Below are 27,540 nucleotides of genomic sequence, written 5' to 3' on the forward strand. Positions count from 1 at the left end.
CTTGAACTCAGAAACCACGAGATCATGACCTGAACCAAAACCAAGTGGGACACTTAACCAAATGAGCCACCCAAGAGCCCCTGATGATTTTATTCTTAACCTGTGTTCTTTTATTTTAATTATCTGAGTGCCTTATAGCCTCACAGGAAAATTACATGGCTTTAATAATAATTTCATAAACAGAGAATATGAAATATTAAATTATATTATTAAAAATACAAGAATTACAGTGTTTATAAATTAAACGTTGATGTCCTACAATATGAAAATTATGCTATAAAATGGTGATTTAATAACTAGTTGTACAAAACACAAATCTTAATGGACCAGAATCCTCAGAAAAGAAGTATTACAATTAAATGTTATTATTAGTTGATGTTAATTCTTTAGTACCACGAGTATAGTTTGTTTTATCTCTTCTTGAATAGTTTGCTTTATACCCATAAAATCATCAATTGGGTTCTGATGTTCACAAGGTAAAACTTTTATTGTTTGAGATAGTGAACTTCTATAAACATTTATGGAGTACCTCTTCTGTGTGACATTCATTGATCAATTATAAATCTTTACATATTTTTTAAATCCTTTATTTTTTAAGTTTGTTTATTTACTTTTGAGAGAGACAGAGAGAGCAAGTGGGGGAGGGGCAGAGAGAGGAGGACAGATGATCAGAAGCATGCTCTGTGTTGATGGCAGGGAGCCTGGTGCAGGGCTTAAACTCACCAACTGTGAGATCACAACCTGAGCCAGAGCTGAACGCTCAACCGACTGAGCCACCCAAGTGTCCCAACCACAAATCTTTAAACTTTAGCAGAGTTTGTAGAGTTTCATTTGTTCCATCGATTCTTTTTAGCTTTCACTTGTGACATCTATCATTAAAAATATACCAGTTCCAGGGGTACCTGGGTGGCTCAGTCATTTAGGAATTGGACTCTTGATTTCAGCTCAGGTGATGATCTCACAGTTTGTGAGTTTGAGCCACACATTGAGGTCTGTGCGGTTGGCACAGAGCCTGCTTGGGATTCTCTCTCCCTCTGCCCTTTCCCGACTCACATGCATTCTCTCTCATAAACAAACAAACCAGTTCCTAAGGTTCTAGTGAAATACAATTCTATCAAATTTATTATAAGGATTAAAGTAGCAAGACTATCTCTTCTACAGCCCTGACCAAAGGTTAATATTACAGTTACATTACATGAAATTTCACTTACCTGCCTAGGGCCTGGTTTAAGGCCCTATATGCTTGAATTTCATACCACTGACGACCAGGTAAAAGACCTCTCAGTTTGGAGTGCTGATCATTGTACTGTCGCTTTAGTACAACCTAATAATTTAAAAATATTAAAAATATAGTAGATAATTACGGCTCAGTTAAAAAACCATATTAACTTCCAACATTCTGAATCATTTTATTAGGGTACAGACATTTTGTTTTTCAGTATTTCAGTAATACATTTTTTTTCAGTTCATTTAAAACATGTTTATTCATCCTTATATTCCCTGAACTCCTACATGCAAATAATTAATTAGCTGTGTGATGAAATCAGTTTTATTGAGAAATAATTTACAGAAAATAAAATTCACAAACTTTCAATGTACATGTAGATAAGTTTTGACAAATACATAGTCACGTAACCACCACTACAATCATAATTTAGAATATTCTTACACCCTCCTAAATGTCCTTTCTATTCCTTTTCAGTCTCTCTCCTTCACTGCTGACTCTGTCAAACAATGATCTGCTTACCGTTTTGCCTTTCCTAGAATTCCATGTAAATGTTATTATATAGTATGTAATCGCTTGTTGTTTTCATTTAGCATAATGATTTTGGAATTCATTCATGATGAAATATACATCAGTGGTTCATTCTTTTATGTTTATCCAGCCTGATAATACCTGCTTTTTTGATTGGGGTGTTTACACCCTTCACATTTAATGTAAATATTGTTATGATTTCGTTTAAATCTACAGCAGCAGAACACACATTCTTCTCAAGTGTGCATGGAATATTCTCCAGGATACATTATATCATATAAATCATATAATGTATCTTTTACAACATCAATGGTATGAAATTAGAAATCTATTAACACAAGGAAAACTGGAATGTTCACAAACATGTGGAAATTAAATAACACACAACTGAACAATGGGTCAAAGAAGAAATCAAAGGAGAACTTAAAAAATATCTTGATACAAATGAAAATGGCAACACAATAAACCAAAACTATCAGATGCAGCAAAAGCAGTTCTAAGAGAAAAGTTTATAGCAATAAATATCTACAGTAAAAAAAAAAAAAAAAAAAAAAAGATCTCAGATAAACCACCTAACTTTCCACCTTAAGTAATTAGAAAAGGAAGAACAGCTTAATCTCAAAGTTAGCTTAAGGAAGGAAACTAAGATGAGAGCAGAAATAAACTTTGAAGCTAGAAAACAATAGATAAAAATCACTGAAATGAAGAACTGGTTTTCTGAAAAGACAAAACTGATAAACTTTTTGCTAACTAAGCAAAAGAAAGGGTCAAATAAAATTATAAATGAAAGAGTACATTTCTGGGATAACCCAGAAGGAATGGATAGATTCCTACAAATATACAACATACCAAGGCTAAATAATGAAGAGAAAAAATCTGAACAGATCTATAATAAGCAAGAAAATTGAAGCAGTAATCAAAAGTCTCTGAACAACAACAACAACAACAACAACAACAAATCCTAGGACTAGATGGCTTCAATGGTAAATTCTATCAAGCATTTAAGGAAGAATTATCACTGTTCCTTCTCAAATGCTTCCAAAATATTGAAGAGACGGAAAAACTTCCAAACTCATGTTAAGAAGCCAGTACTACTCACATACCAAAGTCAGATCAGGACACTACAAGAAGAGAAAATTACAGGGCTATATCCCTATAGGATAAACACTGTTGCAAAAATCTTTATCAAAATACCAACAAACTAAATTCAACATCACATTAAAAGGATTAGATACATGATCAAGAGGGATTTATTCCTGGAATGAAAGATTAATTTAACTATACATAAATCAATAAATGTAATAAACCACATTAACAAAAGGGAGAACAAAAATCATATAATCATCTCAAAAGAGGCAAAAAAGCATTTGCGAAAATTCAACATCCTTTCATGATTAAAACTCTCAATAAATCAGATATAAAAGGAATGTACCTCAACATAATAAAGGCCATATATAACAAGCCTGCAGCTAATATACTCTGTGGTGAAAAGCTGAAAACTTTTCTTCTAGTATCAGGAATAAGACAAATGTGCCCACTCTCACCACTTCTAGTCAACAAAATACTGAAATTCTTTGCCAGGACAATTAGGCAAGAAATAAAAGGAATCCAATCCAGAAAGGACGAAGTAAAACTTTGTTTGCATATGACATGATCTCATATGTAAAAAGCCCTAAAGACTCTACCAAAAAACTGTTAGCACTAATAAATGAATTTAGTAAAGTTGGAGGATACAAAAACATCATACAAAAATCAGCTGTATTTCCATACACTAACAACAAACTATCCAAACAAAAAGAAAAGAAAAGAAAAAGAAAAACAGTCCCATTTACAATAGCATCAAAAAGAATAAAATACTTTGGGATAAATTAAACCAAGGAGGTGAGGAGCACCTGGGTGGCTCAGTTGGTTAAGTGTCTGACTCTTGATTTCAGCTCAGGTCATGATTCCAGAGTCATGAGATTGAGCCCTGTTTCGGGTTCCACACTGAGTGTGGAGCCTGCTTAAGATTACCTCTCTCTCTCCCCTGCTCACTCTCTCTCTAAAATAAAAATAAATCAAGGAGGTGAAAGATCTTTACACTGAAAACTTTAAGACATTGATGAAAGAAACTGAAGAAACACAAAGAAATGGAAAGATACTATGTTTATGCATTGGAATAATTAGTATTGTTAAGATGTCCTTATTGCCCAAAATGATCTACAGATTCAGTGCAATCCCCCTCAAAACCCAAATAGCATCTTTTACAGAACTAGATGAATGGTAACTGGCTAGTAACCCACATGAAAAGATACTTAACTTTATCTTTTTATTTTGCAAGAAATGCAAATTTAACAATCCCACTGTTTTTATCTGCAGAATACTGACAAATATTTACCACAAGTGTTTCTATTTTCCTACAAGTACAGATAGATAATATGTACAAGGATATTCATAGCATCTTTCTACTAAAGACAAATAAGAAACAACCTAAATGTCTATTTATCAAGTGGATAATTAAATGTTATATTACATTTATTCTGAGATAAATACTAATTAAAAGAAATAGATTTATATATTTTGACATGGAAATTTAGCCAAAATATATTTTGTAAATAAAAAATCAAGTAAAATACACACACACACACACACACACACACACACACACACACTCACACACAGTCAGGTATAATGTTTTTAAAAAGGACCATGATTTAGAAAGATGCCAATTCTAAACCAACTCCCAAAAAAGACTTAAACCAAAACCCTGACAAAAATCACAGGGGAGACAGAGTTTAAAGATTATGTACTTTGAGGGATGCTTGGGTGGCTCAGTGGTTAAGCATGTGACTTTGGCTCAGGTCATGATCTCGCAGTTCATGAAGTTTGAGCCCCACACAGGGGTCTGTGCTGGGAGCCTGAAGCCTGCTTCAGATTCTGTGTCCCCCTCCCTCTCTTTGCCCCTCCCCCACTCATGCTCTGTCTGTCTCTGTCTCTCTCTCTCTAAAAAATAAACATTAAAAAAAATTTAAAGAGGGGCGCCTGGGTGGCTCAGTCGGTTAAGCGGCCGACTTTGGCTCAGGTCATGATCTCGCGGTCCGTGAGTTCAAGCCCCGCGTCGGGCTCTGTGCTGACAGCTCAGAGCCTGGAGCCTGTTTCGGATTCTGTGTCTCCCTCTCTCTGACCCTCCCCCGTTCATGCTCTGTCTTTCTCTGTCTCAAAAAAAAAAAAAAAAAAAAACAAAAAAAAATTTAAAGATTATGTACCTTGAGCTTTTCCAGAGTTCCCCTAAAAACTTGTCAAATAATGCCCATGTAAGTTCAAGATCATCAGCTACTAACCGAACTACCTACAAAAAACAAAAATCAATATTCTTCAGAGAATAACAGAAAACAGAATCTCTATAATGTACCATCTACAATGTCCAGTGTACAATAAAAATTACTAATAAAAATGTGAGCCATAATCAAAGAAAAAAAGAGTGAACAAAAACCAATCTAGCAAGGGCCCAGCTACTGGAATTAGCAAAGACCTTGTTGTAGCCGTTATAAATATATTTAAACAACTTAAAAATATATAGCTTAATAAATGAACTTTGGAGAAATGGAAACTATAAAAAAAGACCCAAATGGAAATTCTATACCTGAAAAATATAGTAACTAAAATAAAAATCCATTGGATGGGTTTAACAGATCAGAGAAGACAGAAGAACTGGTAAATCTTAAGACAGATCCACAGAAGCAATGAAAAGCATCAACTAGAGCCCCACACACCAAAGACATAGGTATGAAAGAATCAAAGCATGTGAAAGCAGTCAGTGATGATCTGAACAAATTTAAAATTCAGAGTTGAAACAGTACTAATACATTTGAGACAATACTTAGTACTTCAAAGGCTCCACTATTAAAGGATATCAAGAATCTCATACTTTTCCAAGTGGCTGAGACTATATTCATTTTCTATCTAGGTACTAATACACAGTACTAACACACAGAGACTGTTAAATTAAACTTCTTTGCTGGAAAAGAGATCACAGTAAATCCTGCCGTCTAGTCAATTGAGCTTGATATTAAAATCATACTCCAGGGGGCGCCTGGGTGGCGCAGTCGGTTAAGCGTCCGACTTCAGCCAGGTCACGATCTCGCGGTCTGTGAGTTCGAGCCCCGCGTCAGGCTCTGGGCTGATGGCTCGGAGCCTGGAGCCTGTTTCCGATTCTGTGTCTCCCTCTCTCTCTGCCCCTCCCCCGTTCATGCTCTGTCTCTCTCTGTCCCAAAAATAAATTAAAAAAACAAAAAAAAAACAAAAAAAAAAAAACGTTGTAAAATCATACTCCTTTTCTGGGAATGCAAGCTGGTGTAGCCACTCTGGAAAACAGTATGGAGGTTCCTCAAAAAACTAAAAACAGAACTAACCTACGACCCAGCAATTGCACTACTGGTCATTTATCCAGGGGATACAGGTGTGCTGTTTCGAAGGGACACATGCACCTCCATGTTTATAGCAGCACTATCAACAATAGCCAAAGTATGGAAAAGAGCCCAAATGTCCATCGATGGATGAATGGATAAAGAAAATGTGGTATATATATATATAGATACAATGGAGTATTACTCAGCAATCAAAAAGAATGAAATCTTGCCATTTGCAACTACGTGGATGGAACTGGAGGGTATTATGCTAAGTGAAATTAGTCAGAGAAAGACAAATATCATATTACTTCACTCATGAGGACTTTAAGAGACAAAACAGATGAACATCAGGGATGGGAAACAAAAATAATATAAGAACAGGGAGGGGGACAAAACAGAAGAGACTCATAAATATGGAGGACAAACTGAGGGTTACTGGAGGGGTTGTGGGAGGGGGGATGGGCTAAATGGTTAAGGGGCACTAAGGAATCTACTCCTGAAATCATTGTTGTCACTATATGCTAATTTGGATGTAAATTTTAAAAAATAAAAAATAAAATTAAAAGATAGGCTTTAATATCAATAGTGTACTTATATAAAACCGTAATTTAAAATTTTCTGTTAAAAGGACATTTTTTTTCCTGGACTATTCTATTCTAGGTAATAAGAGATTGTGAACTTGTAAAAGGTTTTTCTTTATACCTTAAGTAATGTTCCTAGACAACAATGATTTTGTATCTTACCAAAATAACTTCATGTTGTCTTTTTTATCAGGTCTTTGGTTACTTAAGAATACTGAGTCTTCTCAATATTAAAAGAGGTAAATTTTCCTTAAAAAAAAAAAAAGAATGTTCCTTCAGTAAGTGCCTGTCCTTACAGTCCCCATCTCAAGCTCGGCTTCCAGGGAAACAAACCCAAAACATGAAGACAGTAATGAAATGGAAAATGAAGAAGAGAGACATGGAAGATGGAAGGCCAGAAGATCAAGAAAGACAGACTAGAGGATAAATAACCAAAGAAATAAAAGGAATTTTTCTGGGTTGAAAAATGTCTTCAATTCTCTCAGATCCAAAGGATTCAACAAATGATAGGAATATCCAAAATCCACTGTCATCATGTAAAATTACTTGGAGATTCTAATCACTAAATGAACTAAGAAAAACCAATAGTACCAATTAGAAAAAAATAAACATCACCATTATTTGTAGATGATTTGAATATAAACCTAGAAAATCTAAGAACTGAAGTGGGAAATTATTGAAACTAATAAGAATTCTAAAAGATGGTCAAACTATGTAGTCAACCAAAAACATTAATAGCTTTCCTTCATATTACAATGACTATTTAGAAAACATAGTGAGGAGAAAATTCCATTCACAGGACCAACAGAAATTATCAAATTCCTAAGAATAAAACCAACAAAAATGAACTAGATCCATTTCTTAAAAGAATTTATAAAGCTTTGCTGAAGGACCAAAAACAAGATCTATATAAACAAATCAAGGTTCCTAAAGGAGACTATGGATGTCAAATCTTTCCAAAATAAGATATAAATATAATATACTACAAATACAACTGCCAAACGTAGTTGGGGGGGGGGCAGTTTTGTGGTGTGTATACAGTCAAGAAATTAAAAATCAGGTTCATCTGGACAAATAAATTCTTGTTCTACTTAATTAAAGATATATTTTTTGCACAAGAGAATTAAAATTTTAACAACTGCGAAAAAATAAATAAAATAAAATCATACTCCTTTTCAAAGATGGACTCAATTACAGCATATAATGCTACATTCCTATTAAAAGCAGTGTCACACCAAAGGATACCACATACACAGCCTTCATATGGTCTTCATAAAAAATGTTAAAATTACATCCTCCCAAGAGTGAACTACTTTTATACAAGGTCAGAATGAATGGAATACACAATTAGCTAAACACAAAGTCAAAATTGGAAAAGATGGGAACAACAGATTTTAATAATAAATGATAATAACATTTATTGAGCTCCTATAATGTTCTAAGCACAGTGCACAGGAGTAGAGCTGGGAACTGAATCTAGGTCTCTTTCCAGAGCTTGCTCTCTTAAGAGTGAAAACTCTGGAGTCAAGACACTATATAGCTTTCCTGAGTGATCTTGGGTAAATCAATTCTGTTGTGGCTTACTTTTCCTAATTAGAAATGGAATCAGTAAGAAAATCTAATTAAAGTAAAATTTAAAATAGTTCTCAAATACAACGACAGCAATTTATTCACCTATAACTATCTGCTAGTATTGGGAGCTCACAGAAATTGACTACAGGGGTGCCTGGGTAGCTCAATCAGTTAAGCATCTGACTCTTGATTTCAGCTTAGGTCATGATCTCACAGTTTCTGAGCATGAGCCCCACGTCGGGCTCCACACTAACAGTGTGCAGCCTGCTTGGGGTTCTCTGTCTCCCTCACTCTCTGCCCCTCCCCTGCTCTCTCTCTCAAAAAATAAATAAACATGAAGAAGAGGAAGAAGAAGAAGAAGAAGAAGAAGAAGAAGAAGAAGAAGAAGAAGAGGAGGAGGAGGAGGAGGAGGAGGAGGAGGAGGAGGAAGAAGGAGAAGAACAAGAAGAAGAAGAAAGGAGAAAGAAGAAGAAACAATTGACTATAATACCCAGCAACTAGTTATTGAATATGAAACAGCAGGAACTGCTCTTTCTTCACTTAGTCAACTTTTTAAGATCTCATATGTAGTATTCCTGGGGAAGTATATAGTATATTTTTGTAGTATAAGCCTAATTAAAGGTATAAAGAGTTACCTTCTTGGATAAACTCTGGACTTTCAAGATAAATTAACAAGTTAGTTTTAAGAAGTTGTGAAACTACTTAGGGCGCCTGGGTGACTCAGTCGGTTGAGCGTCCAACTCTTGATTTCAGCTCAGGTGATGATCTCATGGTTAGTGGGTTTGAGCCCAGCGTAGGAGCCTCGCAATTACAGTGCAGAGCCTTCTTGGCATTCTTTCTCTTCCTCTCTCAGTCTCTCCCCCTCCTCCCCTCTCTTGAAATAAATAAGTAAAAACTAAAAAACAAAAAAAGTTGTAAAACTACTCAAGAGAAAACAAAGTCTCTTCAATACACTCTATATTACTATTAACTTTTTAAACAAAAGGACATGTGTTAGACGAGAAATCAGAAGAGTATACTTCTGACAAGTAGCTTTCAAATTGGTAGGAAACAAACTGTACTTTATATCCTCTCAAAATAACCTGTCAAATTTCTATATTAAAACTTTATAACTAGAATACAAAGGAAGTACACTTTCCTTTAAGTGTTATAGGTTATATTTTAAAAAATAATATAATAATATGGCATCATAGGAAAGGTTAGATAATAGTATGTAAAAGTAACAATTCAGTGATAAAGTATATTATAATATGTAGAGATTAAAAGAAAATATACTTTAAAAATTCTATCCAACTGGGAAAAATGTATATTTCCTACCTATCTCTCAAAATATAACTAAGTAGTTTCTTTATATTCTTTGAGGGTACCTGCCAACCCCTGCCAAATTGTAGCATTTATCCTTTGTTAGACATAATAGCTTAAGGGCTTTCAAATTTCCCTACACCTTATTCCAAACAAATACTTTATAAAGATCACTCTGCCTATGATAACAGTTGTTCTAGGATATGTTAGTTATAAATGAAACAGAGATAATGTAGCAACTATTAGATTAAATAAACAAAATTATCTCTCCTTAGTGTTTTAGTTTTCATTAAAATGAACTAATTTTTATGTTTGACAACATGAATTCAATTTCTTATAAGTTTTCAAATATTCTCTACCATCCAAATAGCCTTTAAAGTACTGTGAGTATTTTACCCAGGAAAATTATTTTAGGCGAAAAGAAAAAAAAAAAAAAAAACTTTTGAAGGTAAATATATACATATATATATATATATATATCAATTAACATTTAAATATTTTTTATTATATAAAGAAACAAACTCCTAAAAATTAATAAAAAGAAAAAATTGCCTTGGGAAACACATTTCATTAGGGAAAGCAAGGTTAAGGGTTTAGAAAAGGTAGGAAGATCGTATACCGCATTATAATGACATCAGAATCTATTACACTGTACACTTAGGGATTATCAGGCATGAAAATCAATGCCCAATTTAAAATGACATAAAGCATATGTGAAAAAGTCAGTTTCTCCTGCCAGCAAATAGCCTAAATGTTAAGTAAACCAAAGGCTGGAAGGGATTAGTTGAAATGTCAAAAGACAACCTTTTACTTTTACCTGCTCATCCTTATAAATGCATTCTCATCCCTCAGGCATGATTTCCAAACAAATAGTTTCAATGTGCAGCAGCAAAAGGCCCATGGCAAGCTCTGCCATCTTGTAACTGTCAAAGAGATTAGTCTTTGATCTATTTGGGAGGTCATGTCCACATTCACATTAGCAATACAGTCTAACAACATTATACCTGTTGACCAATCCTTTAATGCCTAACGAGACAGACATTTTATATTATGGAAGTTAACTGTGAATGTTTTTTCTAAGTTTGGACAGAAAGTAAACACTATAAACTAAGCTGAAGTGTGGTTTGGAAAGATGATCTTGTAGACCAGTTAACATTACTTTTCAAATACATTTTACAAGGCTTTCCCAAAATAGAAAGCTATATTTAATTGTACACTCTAGAAAGAGTTTAAACCACTTGGTCCCCACCCCCAATAAATTAGTATATGTGTAATTCTGGAGGGGTGTGTAAACAGCAGAGAGAAATCAAACTATTTTATCAAAGGTTGCAAACTGAGGGCCCAAACTTACGTTTCATGTGGCTCTTACCATAGCTTAAAATAATTTGAACTATTTACCAACCCTCAACTAGCTCACTCATTTAAATAACCTGTTTAACTCCTTTAGTGGCTTGAGTCTGCAACCCATTGGTTCAGATGCTGCACTGAATTTTTTTTTTTTCCATAATGAGTTTAAGTTCACAGAAAATGAAAAAAAAAAAAAAAAACAACCCTTAATATAGTAGTTTCTGGGCAACTAAAAATATCTGTGCATCAAAAGCTAACCTGATGTAAGCAAAGATGAGATCCTGAATAGCAGACACAGATAATCAAGACTGAGGTGACACTTAGAGAATTATGTAAAAATACCCAGATAACTATTGTCAAGCAGAAGTTAAATGGTTCTGGATTCTGATTTTACTATTACACTATAATATACTTGAGATCAAACAGTAAGTTTCTCAAGTCCTTTAATGACTCAGTTTTATTGGAGACAGTATACGTACTACACTACTGAATGGGTATAGAATATATAAAATAACCAAAAGGATTATACTGTATATGTCAACAAGAAATTTAAGTCACACTTTTGAACACTAGATTATTTTTTCAACTTAGTCAAACCCAACAGTGTGGCCATAAGTAGCTCTGCATGATGAGAGTATCATTTTACACATAGCTTCTGAAGAAATAAGTGGTGTGATAAATATGAACTGGAATTATAAATGCATCTCCTCACTTTACTGCCTCATATAAAAGACTGGGGAATTTATCCCAATTCATATGAATATATATTATGATTTCAGTATTAAATGCTTTTCTAAAAGCAATCACTATAGGCAGAATATATTTTTTTCTCATATGTAAGCTTTAAAACAGAAGTTCAAGCCTCAAAATAAGACTGACAACAATCAGCTAAACTTATTATTAAAAATATTTTAAAACTTTGCTTCAAAAAAATAAACACATTTGTCCAGCAAACACTCAAGATGCATAGTTTTATCTTTCGCCAAGGTAAAGGACCTAAAACATAAACATTTATAGCAAACCAAATCTGGAGACAGAGACTGTGCATTAGAGACATTTACTGCTTTATATCATCACAGTATAAACACTTTTTATCAGGGTATCACAATATAAATTCCAATGGTTAGAGTTCTAAACTCAGCATAAGATCTTGTATGTAAAATAATTTAGCTAGATAAAAGGAATATAGCTGGTTTTATTTCATCTGGCATATTTTCAAGATTTCTGAAACACCAAGTTAACCAAATATAGTATATATATTTTCTTAAAAGGGGAAAAAATGGATTTCTGCCAAGACTTAAGAAGCCAGGCTCCCTTTTAGAGTTTAAAAAAAAAAAAAATACACACAAAAAACCACACACACATTGGAGATGGTTTTCAATTGTTACTTACTTTTCTTGTTACAATAGGAATTGACCACAATAATCTACTAAGAAATAAGAATCAAGACATAGTAACAGACACAGTATCAGTAACATAACTTATTTCACATATGCTTTAAGGCTGCTTTGGGTAACACACTTTGTACAGAAAAAATCTATATTGAACTCTGTGTTATAAATTATCATTGTTAAAAAAAAATGGCCTAGAAATTTCAAATATAAGAAAAAAACATTCTCCTCAAACTAGGCATCTCTTATTCTCGACATACTCAACATATTTTACCTCAACTAGTTATAATAATTTAGCTACTATCCAGAATAGCTTATTGGTAACTCAGCAACATCTAAGTAATTCTGAATAATGCAAAAACATTCTGTCAGTATGGTGCATTAGATCTTTGGGTTTTTTTATTACAAAAATAATTTTTCAAGATAAGATAATGAACCCAGAAAAAAGCAGAAATTAATATTTTTCTATTAAAAGAAAAAAAAAGACAGTTAATATTTTAAAACATGTAAGAAACCTTAAGTTGAATACACTCATTCTATAAAGGGCAAAGTTTAAAAATATTCTTTTAAATACTAAGTTTTGTGGCAATTCAGTTAGGCTACCCATACTAAAATATCATCTATATAAATCTGAAAATGCTTAAGTTATCATCGCTAGAAAAGGTCATATATATATTCATGCTATAGTAGGTTCTGAGGGAAGGAGGTATAATGGAAAAAATACACAGCTTGGATTCAAGGCTTTGACACTAATTAGTTGTTTGACCTTGGGCGAGGCACAGTACCTCCTCAATTTAGCTTTCTTTCTTAGTTTCCTCCTTTGTAAGTGGAAGAAAACAAGAAAACATAAGAAAATAATTCCTGCCACACAGAGTTGAAGAAATAAATGACACACAAAACAGTAAAGCATCATCACATATTGGAGGTAAGTGGATTGGAGTCATTACATATCCCATTATTTCTAAAATCCAATGGTTTGGGTGGGCTTTACATTCTGTTATACTATATTGTTGCACATATATGAAAGAAGTCACAGGACTAATAGAGACAATGTGGGCCATCTAGCCAATGTAGGCCATCTCTTAGGCTGTTCACCTCAAATTAGGGCTTTACCACCTGGATCAACTCCCTATGAAGACATTTAAACTGTTCTATTCAGTATATAGGCACATTATCTTAGGTAACATAAAATAAATTTCTTCAGTTTATGACGTAGCTACTTTTTCATCAAATATCAATGAAAGTATGTACTTTGGCAGGACATAGAGAACAGCATTCAGTTTTGAAACACAATTTTTGCTAAATAATTTCTGCAATTGATCTTAAATTTTCTGACAAACTATAACACTAGCACTTTTTAATATCTTTCATAATATTCTTTATCACTTTGCAACCCATGAGCTGTATTTGAACTATATACATATAAAATACATTAGTGATATAATCTATGGAATGAATGCATGACTGCTACTTTATTAGTCTGAATATTATCTCATTCGCATATCTTACGATCTAGAGCTTCCCTCACTATGAATAAACTTGTCTAGCAATAACAACCAATAAAATGAAGTAATATCATATGTAAGAAAGCAATGTGAGGCTGTAAATGGAACTCCAGGCTCTTAAAGGAATAAGCTAATATTAAGAGGCTTTGATGGGGCACCTGGGTGGCTCAGTCGGTTCAGCGTCCAACTTCAGCTTAGGTCATGATCTCGCAGTTCGTGAGTTCAAGCCCTACATTGGGCTCTGTGCTGACAGCTCAGAGCCTGGAGCCTGCTTCTGATTTTGTGTCTCCCTCTCTCCCTGCCCTTCCCCTGCTCATGCTCTCTCTCTCCGTCTCAAAAATAAACAAACATTAAAAAAAAAATTTTTTTTAATAAAAAAAAAGGCTTTGTTAAGGGAATGAGTAGTGCTGCATTCAGCAAGTGACAGAAACCTGCACCTACTCCTATGTATCTCTGGATGGCAAGATCTCTCATGGAAGAAGCTTGTAGATGCTAGAAAATGCAATACTAAGCACTTTGGCCCTGGGGTGGAGTGGGGTGGGAGAGGGGGTGCTGGATAAAAGTTTTATGGCAATGGCAGGCATAGAAAGTAGAAGGTAATCACAGTAAGAGGAGGCTCAGACTCAGATTTCACATGATTAAACACTGTGACATTTAAAAACAAACATGGTCACAAGAAAGTGTGCATGTAACAAAGATTATAGAAGTACTGAAAAATACTGCAATACACTTAAAACCTTGAAACTTATTACCTCCACAGCCCAACAAATGAATTATGATACTTTCTCCACCTAGATTTTTATTACATCTAAATTTATCTTTCAAATATAAGTATATACTTGATTTTTTAGAACAATTATTACTTTCTACCTTTACAATATTATTGTTAGGAATATTTGATTTAGAGCTTCTCAAATGTGCTTGTAGAAGTGTGGGAATAAAGTATACGGGATCATAGATTTTATTTATTTATTTATTTATTTATTTATTTATTTAAGTTTTTAAGTTTATTTATTTTTGAGAGAGACAGCGGGAGTGAGGGAGGGGCAGAGAGAGAGAGGGAGGGAGAGAGAGAATCCTAAGCAGGCTCCACACCATCAGCATGGAGCCTGATGTGGGGCTAGAACCCACCAAACCATGAGATCATGACCTGAGCCGAAATCAAGAGTTGGACTTTTAACTGACTGAGCCACCCAGGCACCCCTGGGATCACAACATTTTAAAATCCCATACTTAATCTTACAAAGTAATGAAGACTTCTAGTTTCAGAAAGGAAAAAAGAAAGACATAAAAACTTCTCCAAACTTAAAAGACAAATAAGAGAAACAGTCTTCATCTTCAATTAAACTAAGAGACGTCTGCAAACTCAAAACCTGATACATGAATGTGAAAAGCAGATGGACAAAAGGTGTATGACTGAGCAGAGAGGTGAAAGTTCAAACCAAAGTACCCACAGAGCTACTGATGGGAAATAAGCCAGTTAGGCCAGCAGGAGTCCAAAAAAGCTCAGGAAATGAAAGTATAGATAAACTGCCAGAGGACTGTACTATGAAGATGAAAACATTTAGGAAGATTTGAGACTCAGGAAACTTATGATCCAACACAGAAGATAGGCAAATCAAATTCCCAGGATGACAGCAAAAGGAAATCTCAGGAATCTGGCAGTTAAGTGGGCTAAAGAACAACTTGGTCTTGCTTGATTGAAGTAGGAGATCAGGAGGCTCCAGGAGCAATGTCTTCAGAGGGAAAAAAAGGACTGACCTATTATCTCACAGATCTGATAGGAAAACTGTATTGAGAGGTGTTGCATATAGTCATTGAAGGGTGACCCAAAATTAATTTAAAGATATTTTAGGGGCACCTAGGTGGCTCAGTTGGTTAAGATTGAGCCCTACACGGGGCTCTGCACTGACAGAACTGAGCCTTCTTCGGATTCTCTTTTTCCCTCTCTGCCCCTCCCCTGCTCATGCTCTCTCTGTCTCTCTCAAAATAAATAAATAAACCTAAAAAAAAAACCCAAAACAAATATCTTTTGAAAAGGAAAAAAGGACAGAGGGCATTATTAATAGGAAGATAAAAAGTTCAAGAAAGGAAGGAAATTATTTGACTACAATGAACAATATTTTCATAGTCATGATGTGAATATTGATTATGGATTTAATTTTTAAAACGTGATGTAACTATGTTGGGAGGAAAAAGAAAGAAAAGGTATATAGTAAGCTAAAATCCTTATCTCAATATAACAAATAAATACTTAGGTCTAAAACTGATTAAAGAAAGATAAAATATGGAGTAAATACCAGACAAAAATAGCTAAAAGAAGCAAAATTTGCTGCCTCTCAGAAGCAAGGGCTGGGAATGGGGCAGAAGCCAAGATATTGTTAATATAAGAAACAACTGTATTTTGTATAAATTAGGCTCTTAGTAAAAGCTTTATTGAACTTTTTTCAACTTGATAAAAAATAATTAAAAGATAAACAGATTGCTCATTTTAATTCATGACACACACCCATATGTCTCTCTCTCTATATATATATATTTATATATATCACACATAAATATTTTTAGAGAGAGACAGCATGAGCAGGGTAGAGGGGCAGAGGGGAAGAGAGAGAGAAAATCTTGAGCATTTACCGTGCTCAGCACCCTATGTAGGGCTCAATCCCATGACCCAAGGATCGTGACCTGAGCCAAAGTCGAGTCAGATGCTCAATTGACTTAATTACCCAGCTGCTCCTATGCCTTATTATATAAAGCAATGGTGCTCAACTGACATTGATTTTGTCTACCAAAAGATTTTGGCAATGTCTACAGACATTTTTGGTTGTCACAACTAGTGAGGAGAGAAGGGTCTGCTACTGGCATCTATAGGTAAAGGCCAGAGATGCTGCCAAACATCCTACAATGCACAGAACATTGCTCACAACGAGGGGATTTGATTAAGTAAATATAAATAGGCCAAAATCCACTGCAACAAAAAATTCTACTCTAAAGAAAAAGAAGACTTTCAGAGAAGTTAAAAGTCAATTCCACCACTTCCCTTGAGGTCAGTGGTGCTGATTATGCTCTAGGCCACTGGAAGTAATGTGTCAATCAACCTCATAAGTTCCCAGGGTGATAATATCACTTTTAAAGCCTTCAACCTACTATGAGAACAAAAGTAAAATACAAAAGTCAATAAAGTTCTTGTTCTTGCCAACAAGATGCACATAAGAAAATATAATTTCAAAATTTTTCATAAACCAAAAGTTTTTATTTGTTAAATATCCAAAGCTTTAATTTGTAGCTATATTCAGGCATGGCTTTTTATCTGCTCCCCCCCCCCCCCCCCCCGAACTAGAATGACATGATTATTGGGAGAAAAAGAAGGAAAAAGGCTAATGAAAACTGCTTGAAATTTTGTGATTTTAAATGTTTCTTCCCCTGATCCCAAAACATTCCTTTAAGAAATATGGGAATTTTTTAATTTAAAAATTAAAAATACCTCAGCCATTTATTTTTGTGTTTTTATGCTTGTTTGTTTTTAAAAAAGGATGGGAACAAGGGTTTGGTTATCTCAGTTTTCACTGTCCATGGCAAATTACAAGTTGTCAACCCACATGGAATAATTAGATTTCAACTAGATTCTAATTTTGTTATTTCAAAGTGCACTTAAAACCTACTTTAATAATACTTTTGGCCAAACTATCTTGAAAAAAAAAAGCGTTCTGAGGAGGAAAAAAATGTTTAAGTAATTGAGGATAAACTCATTCTAGACCTTCAGAGGTGACATGGTTTTTCTTCCATATCTGTGCTTTGGTCTAAGTGTTTCCAAAAATTCCGACAGCAAATTGCTGAACTCCTAAATGTTGGGAGTTTAGTATTACAGCCCTTTAAGTTTATACACATAGCCATTTCCCCTGGGTAACCACATGTTATTATTGGGGCTAGATCCAGGTGGGTTTCTGTATCAGATGCTACACTATAACTAAAAATCCACTACACTCTGACCTCAGGCTCTATTCCCAGATCTGGTTTCCCACAGGACAGCTTAGAATTTCCCTTGGCTTAGAATAGTCTCAAATCCTTAAAATGGCATACAGAGTCCTAAATGATTTGGCTCCTTAATATCTCTCCCAGTCTCTATTCACATGCCATTCTCCCCCACTCTCCACCTCAGCCTCTTTCAATTCCTGGAAACTGCTTATCCTCTTTCACACCTTAGAGCCTTAGCATAGGCCACTCTTTCTGCTGAGAATACTCGTACCCATTCTGTTCATCTATATAAGTCTTAGCCTTCTAGGACAGTATTTAAGTGTCAGCCTAAATATCACTTCCTCAGGAAGTCTTTCTTTACCCACAAACACTAGCTCAGGATCCTGTTATACATTCTCATAGTTCTTGTGACTTTTTCTTATAGCCTTTATCACGACTGTAATTAACTTCATTATTTTAATGTCACTATTCCTTGCTAGACTGTAAGTTACATGAGTCAGAGGGCTATAATCTGTATAGTGGTTCACTGCGTCACCAGTCTATTAAAGTACTTGGTACTCTTGGCAGATATTTAAAAAAATGGTTGTTTCGGTATTCTGAATAGTCTTAACGATATTAATAGTCTTATTGTAATCCGACCTTTGGTGAGGCCATTCCATTTTATCAAATGTTTGTATGCTTCAATATCATTGTAGACAAGATTCAAATATCATCTCTCTGTCTCCATCTATTTTAGGCAAACCTAAGTAAATGGATATCTGGATGACAGGTGAAAGAAAGGTATTCCTTAATTTTACTTTCTCTAAGCATTTGAACACTCAGATTCAATCCCACCAAACACTGTAATACATTCATGTCCTTCACTAAAGACTTTAGTAGTATAGAGATAGCATCATGTTCATTTAAAAAAAATTTTTTTTAAGGTTTATTTATTTTTGAGAGAGAGACAGAGTGTGAGTGGGGTAGGAGCAGAGAGAGAGGGAGACACAGAACCCGAAGCAGCTCCAGGCTCTGAGCTGTCAGCACAGAGCCCGATGCAGGGCTCGAACTCATGAACCGTGAGATCATGACCTGAGCCGAAGTCGGACACTTACCGACTGAGCCACCCAGGTACCCCAGCATCACGTTCATTTTTATACCTACTGTGTTTAGTACAAATTAGGCTCTTAGTAGAAACTTATTACATGAATGAATACATGAACGCTACAATACTCAAGATCATCAGCACAATTATGGAAGTGATACAAAAGGAATAGATAAACCTACTTAAAATTAAGAATAGTTTCTGTTTCCGAAATTGTTTGTCTTGATATACTATAGCCCTTTACATTCCTGCCTTCATTCATCTACTGATGAATATACACACTGCTGCCAAAGGAACAAGGAATAATGAGGAATCAACAACAATCTCCTTAAAAAGAAATGTCAGATTTAAGAATTCATATATTGCTATCATCTAATAATACTTTGATACTTGAGGTGGCTCAGTCCGACTCATGCTTGCTCTCTCTCTCGCTCTCACAAAAAATAAACATTAAAAAAATTTTTTTTAATTAAAAAAAAGTACTTTGACACTTGAAAACACTGGTTGAATGTGGTTTAATGTGCACTGTTTTATTAATGCTGATATCTTTTTAAAAATGTTTATTTTTGAGAGAGAGAGAGTGTGAGCAGGGGAGGGGCAGACAGAGAAGGGCAAAGGATGCAAAGCGGGCTCTGTTGTGACACCAGAGAGCCTGATGCAGGGCTGGAACTCACAAACCATGAGATCGCAACCTGAGCTGAAGTTGGACTTAACTGACTTAGCCACCCAGGCACCCCAATGGTGTTATCTTCTGGGGGCATGCAAAGGCTAACAAACCCTTTTCTGAGGTTTATAAAATGCCAAGGATGCATGGAAGTCTATAAATTTATACATGTTTGTTATAAAGTCAATAACTAATTTAACATGCCTATATTTTTCAATTATGAGTATAACTTTTAAAAATTGATTAAAATAATATATTCATATAGTTCAGTACCTTCAGAGCTAAGAGAAGTTTGCTAAAAAAAATAATAGTTACTGTATGTCAAAACTAAGATAACTAATCAGATCATCCTCTGAATTGTAAATAGTTTCCAAATAAAATCAATTTTAATAACTCAACATATTATATTAATAAAGAAAAATAATAAGCACATAAAATTTGTCATCTTAAGTTATTTCAATTGCTATAAGAGCACTTCTGAAATTGAATGTTACCATCAAATTTTATGAAACCAATTATAAAAATCTAAAATACCACTTGAACATTTTTAAAGTATAAGATTTTTTTGCCATATTCTGTGGTTTTATGAATTTTCCACAGGGGAATTAAAGGCACAATATCCACGAAAAACAAATTTCTATATACTACCAAACTATGTTAAGGAATATAAATAAAATTTAATTTTAAAATCTAAATATTGTACCTTATAATGTCTCACAAATTATGAATATGCCACCAATTTGAGATGTAGATGTCTGAATTAGAAAGTTGAAGGTTTTTGTAGCTTTTAGATCATACTAATTGGCCAAAGGATTTGCTTTAGATATCCATTAAATGGCAGCCTTGTTATACTGTGACTTAACCGCATTAAAAAAACTTTTCTTTCAGTTATACTTTTCCACCGACATCTAATCATATAAAGGCCTTGGTTCACTTTCCTGCCCCTCAAATACTATGGTTTAGTGCACAGAAAGTTTTCTTTTTAACTATTACACGATTAAGTATGTCCTTATAGAATGATCAGAAGCATCTGGGAAAAGTGGAAGTGAAAAAAACCCTCACTGGGAAAGTTAGCTTAATGCTTGCCCTTCAGAGTGGCCCATTATCAACATTTCATAGTGGGTTTCTTTATTTTCAGGTCCCTGAGGTATGGGCAATAAATTACGACTTGAACTAAACAAGTCACACTTGGCTCCAAAATGAAATTTTCCTACCTCTACTTTCTAGTCCCCAAGGTGGGAAGAGGAAATCCTGGTCACAGCCAAAGAAGTCATATTTTTGGCTCTAACATACATTTTCCTGCTTCTCTAAAAGCCAAACTCTGCAACTGAGACTATAAGAGTCTTAAGTTAGTATTTTAAACTGTATTTTCATTTTTATTTCCATAATCTGTGTCTCAAATTTAAGAAAAAAATTTTAGTATCATAAAATTAATGTCACTGCTCTTTTTCCCACTCAAATCACTTTTCTAACTCAGACACTGATCTTAATCTTCTAAAATATGAATTCAAATGAAACAATGAAGAAAATAATGTAGAAATAGATTATTTCATTTCCAGAAGCTGTAGTATTTAAGGTTTTCAATATAAATAGCTTCCACTTATTTCTGTGTGATAGACTGAGTATTAATATAAAAGTCCTATTAATAAAGTCCTAAGTTATAGTCTAGTAAGTAATTTGAAGCACTATTTTAGTTTTGGAAGAGCCATTTATGGAAATCATTTAGTTCATCATCTCATTTTACCAAAAACAAGAATATGGCAAACATACCATAAGGTGACTCAGAGAGTTGTGTCTTATATAATCTTCTCACCTTAAGTATGAGCAGAACCTGTGACTTGCTTCTTATCTACCTTGTTGACCTTGTGAAGAAGTTAACTGCCATGTGGTGAGAGGGCTTGTGAGAAGGCCACAGGGCAAGGAACTCTGCATAGCCTGAGATGAGAGTTGCCTCTGGTTGGATCAGTCCTACAACCATAAGGAATGAATTCTGCCAACATCCTGGATGAGCTTGGAAGAAGACCCCAAGGTCCAGATAAGAACACAACCCAGCCAACATTTTGGCTGCAGCCTTTGGAAGCCTGAGGAGAGAAGCTGGTTAAGCCATACCTACATGCCTGCCCTACAGAAACTGTGACATTTAAGAAATGTGTATTGTTTTAAGCTACTATGTGATCATACTAATGCAGCAACAGAAAAATAATATATAAAGAGTGACAATCAGTATAACCAATATAAGACACCCCCTTCATTTATGATGTTCTACTATGTATTAGTATAAAATGGTACTGGGATTGAGCATTTTCTTCTGTAACTCCTTTAATGACTGTAACAACACACCATGTTGCCTCATTTAAGTCATATTAATGTTCACTAATGTCCTATTATCATCTAATAATGATTACTATCATTACCATGTTTTAATTAAAGTATATAGAAATGGAGGATTTTTTTAAAGTTTACTTATTTAGAGGGGTGCCTGGGTGGCTCAGCTGAGCGTCCGACTTCAGCTCAGGTCATGATCTCACGGTTTGTGAGTTCGAGTGCCGCATCGGGCTCTGTGCTGACAGCTCAGGGCCTGGAGCCTGCTTCAGATTCTGTGTCTCCCTCTCTCTCTCCTCCTCCCCTGCTCACACTCTGTCTCTCTCTCAAAAATAAATAAAGATTAAAAAAAATTTTTTTAAGATTTTTGAGAGAGAGAGAGAGAGAGAGCGCATGTGCACATGTACAGGAAAGAGGCAGAGACAGAAAAAGAGAGAGAATCCCAAGCAGGCTCCATGCTATCAGTGCACAGCCCAAAGTGGGGCTTGAACCCATGAACCATGAGATGAACTGAGCCAAAACCAAGAGTTGGATGTTCCATTGACTGAGCCACCCATGCGCCTTAGGATTGTTGTTTTTAAATAACAGTGTCAAGTAAAACAAACAACAAAACTAAATACTATTTTAATAACTTATATTAAATAGAAATAGACACCTCAGAGATATTATGGGTTTGATTCCAGACCACTGTGATAAAGCAAATATGAAAATAAAATGAGTCAAGTGAATTTTCATTTCTCAGTACATATAAAAGTTATGTTTACACTATACTGTAGTCTATTAAGGGTGCAATAGCATTATGTCTTAAAAAAAAACAACATAAATGCCTTAATTGCTAAAAGTGCTAATCATCGTCTCAGTGAGTCAAAATCTTTCTGCTGGTGGGGTTTCTCCCTCAGTGTTGATGGCTGCTGACTGACCAGGGTAGTGGTTGCTAAAGGCTGGGGTGGCTATGGCAATTTCTTAAAATATGACAACAATGAAGTCTGTCATATTGATTGACTCTTGCTTTCACGAACTCTCTCTATAGCACATGGTGCTATTTCATAGCATTTTACCCACAGTGGAATTTCTTTCAAAATTGGGAATCCATTCTCTCAAACCCTGCCACTTCTTTACCAACTAAGTTAATGTAATATTCTAAATCTTTTGCTGTCACTTCAACAATCTTCACAGCATCTTCACTAGGAGATTACATTGCTCATCCATACGAAGCAATTCCTTTTCCATTAAATTCTTATCATGAGATTGCAGGAATTCAGTCACATCCTCAGGTTCTACTTCTAACTCTAGTTCTCTTAGTATTTCTACCACATTTCCAGTGAAGTCTTTTTTATAATTTTTTTAAAAAAAATTTAATGTTTATTTTTGACATAGAGAGGGAGAGAGAGAGTGGGGGGGGGGGGAGGGAAAGGGGCAGAAGAGAGGTGGGGACACAGAATCTGAAGCAGGCTCCAGACTCTGAGCTGAAGTTGGGTGTCCAACCAACTGAGCCACCTAGGCACCCCTCCACTGAAGTGTTGAGTCCCTCAAAGTCATCTCTGCAGGTTGGTATCAACTCCTTCCAAACTCCTGTTAATGCTGATATTTTGACCTCTTCCCATGAATCATGAATGTTCTTATTGGCATCTATAATAATGAATCCTTTCCAGAAGGTTTTCAGTTGACCTTGCCCAGATCCATTAGAGAAATCCCTATCAGTGGCAGCTATTGCCTTATAAAAATGTATTTCTTAAATAGTAAGACTTGAAAGTCAAAATTACTCCTTGATCCATGAGTGCAGAATGAATGTGGTATTAGCAGGCATGAAAACAACATTAATCTCATTGCATTTCTCCAACAGAGCTCTTGGGTGTCCAGGTGCATTGTCAATGAGCAGTCATATTTTGAAAGTAATCTTTTTTTTTTTCTTTTTTTCTGATTAGTAGGTCTTAGGAGTGGGCTTAAGATATTCAGTAAACCATGTTGTAAATACATGTGTCATCCAAGCTTTGTTGCTCCATTTATAGAGCACAAGCACAAGCATTTATAGAGCAAGAACATAATTCTTATGGGCCCCAAGATTTTTGGAATGGGAAATGAGCACTGGCTTCAGCTTAAAGTCACCAGTTGCATTAGCCACTAAGAAAAGTCACCCCATCCTTTGAAGCTTTGAAGCCAGGAATTGACTTCTCTTTTCTAGATGTTCCAATACTAGATGGCCTCTTTTTCCAGTATAAGGTTGTTTCATCTACATTGAAAACCTGTTGTTCAGTGTAGCCACCTTGATTAATTATCTTTGCTAGATCTTCTGGATAATTTGCTCCTTCTACATGAGCACTTGCTGCTTCACCTTGCACTTTGATATTATGAAGATGTCTTCTTGAACCAACCTCTGCTAGCTTCAAACTTTTCTTCCTCACCTCTCTCATCCTTCATAGAATTAAAGATAATTAAGGCCTTACTCTGGATTAGGTGTTGGCTTAAGAGAATGTTGTGGCTGGTTTGATCTTCTATCCAGGCCAAAAAAACTTTCTCCATCAGCAATAAGGCTGTTTTGCTTATCATTTTTGTGTTCACTGGAGTAGAATTTTAAATTTCCTTCAAGAACTTTTGCTTTGCATTCACAACTTGGCTAACTGACACAAGAGGCCTAGCTTTCAGCGCATCTCAGCTTTCGACATGCCTACCTCACCAAGCTTAATCATTTCTAGCTTTTGATTTAAAGTGAGACATGTGACATTGAACACTTAGAGGTCACTGAAAGGTTATTAACTGTACCAATTTCAATATTGTGGTGTCTCAGGAAACAGGCCCAAGAAGAGGGGGAGAAGTGTACCAATTTCAGTATTGTGGTATCTCAGGAAATAGGCCCAAGAAGAGGGGGAGAGATGGAGGAACAGCCAGTTAGTGGAGTAATCAAAACACATGATGAATGGATAAAGAAGATGTGGCATATATGTGTATATGATGGAATATTACTCATCCAACAAAAAGAATGAAATCTTGCCATCTGCAATATCATGGATGAAGCTAGAATGTATTATAGTAAACAAAATAAGTTAATCAGAGAAAGACAAATACCATGTGATTTTACTCCTATGTGGAATTTAGGAAACAAAACAGATAAATATATGAGAAGCAGTGGGGAGAAGAGAGAAAAACCACAAGAGACTGTTAATGCTAGAGAACAAACTATGGGTTGACAGAGGGAGGTGGGCGGGAGATGGGCTAGGTGGGTGATGGGTACTAAAGAGGGCACTTGTGATGAGGACTGGGTGTTGTATGTGTGAATCACTGAATTCTACTCCTGAAACCAATATTGCACTGAATGTTAACAAACAAAAATTTAAACTAAAAGAAAAAATTTAAAAAAGAGGTATGCCTGAATATTAATACATATTTAACTTTTAGTTCTATTTTAATTTATTTCAATCAATATATTGAATATACTTAATACTTAAATATAATAAATATATTTAAATATGTTTAAATATGAAACATGTTTAAATATGAATGTTTAAATATGAAAATATATGTATTTAAGACTTAAATATATTAAATGAGTTTATATTAAGTGTTAATAAAATCAACATTTATTGAACACTCACTACATTCCAATTATAGAGACAAAGATGTTTAAGAAATTATCCTAATCCTTGAAGTACACCATATAACAGATTACAAAGTGCATTTATAAACACTAAAATATAATATAATGAAGGCAATATAGTAGGAAGTACTTCAGTTTAGCTTAATACTTCCTACTATAGTAAAGGAAGTAATAAAGGGCACTGGTAAAGAGAACTGTGTAGTTAAACATACAAGCCAGTATCATTATACTTTTAGTTTGTAATTCTTTTTTTCTACATGATTTAAAAGGCAAATGTGTAAAACAATAATTATAAATTATGTTAATGAGCATACAATGTATAAAAATGCAATCTATGACAGTAATGATATAAAACAGGAAGGACAGAGGTTAAGATGTTACTTGTAATCCCCAAGGTAATACTAATAACTAAACAATGTACACAAAAGAAAAGAAGGGGACCAAAATAGTACACAACAAAAAAACCCAACTAAATACAAAAAGGGGTAATACCGAAGCAACTGAGAAACAAAAAGCACAGAAAACAAATAGCTAAATAGTAGAACTAAGTCCTTCCTTATCAGTAATTACTTTGTGAATAGATTAAACTCTCCAACAGAAAGGCAGAATTTGGCTAGATGAATTAAAAAAACTATATGGTGTCTATAAGTGACTCATTTCAGATATAAGGAAGCTGAACTCTTATCTTACGTCATATACAAAAATTTACGCAGGGCACCTAGGTGGCTTAGGCAGTTAATTGTCCAACTCTTGGTTTCGGCTAAGGTCATGATCTTACGGTTTGGTTTGTGGGATCCAGCCCAGCGTAGGCCTCTGCGCTGACAGTGCGGAGGCTGCTTGGGATTCCCTCTCCCTCTCTCTTTCTCTCTCTCTCCCCTTCCCTCTCTCTCTGCCCCTCCCCTGCTCGTACTCTCTCTCCCAAAATAAATAAACATTAAAAAAATTTTACTCAAATGGGATCACGTATCTAAATTTCAGAGTTCAAACTATGAAGCTCTTTGAAGAAAACTGGGACAGATCTGCATGGCCTAGATTTGTCAAGTTTCCTAAATATGCCACCAAAAGCATAGGCAAAAACAAAAAAATGAAGTGACTTAATTATCAAACTTTTGTATTTCTTTTATATTTTGTTTATATTTGTATATATGTATATGTATATTTGTGTATGTATACGTTTATATTTTTATTCTTTTATATTTGTTTATAAATTAAATAAAATATATTTTTTATTTAATATAATATACAATATATAAATATATGATATACTTAATTATTTAATATATAATATATTTATTTAATTATTAAATATATTTAATTTATAATTTATAAATTTAATTTATATATTTTTTTCCTTTTTTATCCGAAATAAATATCTTCAATAACTTGTTGGATCACTTACGAATTTTAAGAAATCACCCATTGGGAATGCAAGCTGGTGCAGCCACTCTGGAAAACAGTATGGAGGTTCCTCAAAAAACTAAAAATAGAGCTAACCTACGACCCAGCAATTGTACTACTAGGCATTTATCCATGGGATACAGGTGTGCTGTTTCAAAGGGACACATGCACCCCCATGTTTATAGCAGTACTATCAACAATAGCCAAAGTATGGCAAGAGCCCAAATGTCCATCGATGGATGAATGGATTAAGAAGATATGGTATATATATATATACAATGGAGTACTACTCAGCAATCCAGAAGAATGAAATCTTGCCATTTGCAACTATGTGGATGGAACTGGAGGGTATTATGCTCAGTGAAATTAGTCAGAGAAAGACAAAAATCATATGACTTCACACATATGAAGACTTTAAGAGACAAAACAGATGAACATAAGGAAAGGTAAACAAAAATAATATAAAAAAAAGGGAGGGGGACAAAACAGAAGAGACTCATAAATATGGAGAACAAACTGAGGGTTATGGGAGGGGGGATGGGCTAAATGGGTAAGGGGCACTAAGGAATCTACTCCTGAAATCATTGTTGCACTATATGCTAACTAATTTGGAATTAAATTTTAAAAAATAAAAAATGAAATTAAAAAAAAAAAGAACGCTTC

At 34.6% G+C, this 27,540-nt stretch overlaps 1 protein-coding gene across 1 annotated transcript in view; it reads right to left on the reverse strand.

The window, feature by feature from the left end:
- Positions 1 to 27,540, reverse strand: part of BRIP1 (BRCA1 interacting DNA helicase 1) — a 210,880-nt gene that overhangs the window by 37,032 nt on the left and 146,308 nt on the right. The window contains 1 exon segment of the mRNA XM_081791236.1: positions 1,212 to 1,324. Coding sequence (XP_081647362.1) covers positions 1,212 to 1,324 — 113 coding nt within the window.

The sequence above is a fragment of the Panthera onca genome, chromosome E1 (genome assembly GCF_046562875.1).
Source record: "Panthera onca isolate mPanOnc1 chromosome E1, mPanOnc1 haplotype 2, whole genome shotgun sequence".
NCBI lineage: Eukaryota > Metazoa > Chordata > Mammalia > Carnivora > Felidae > Panthera > Panthera onca.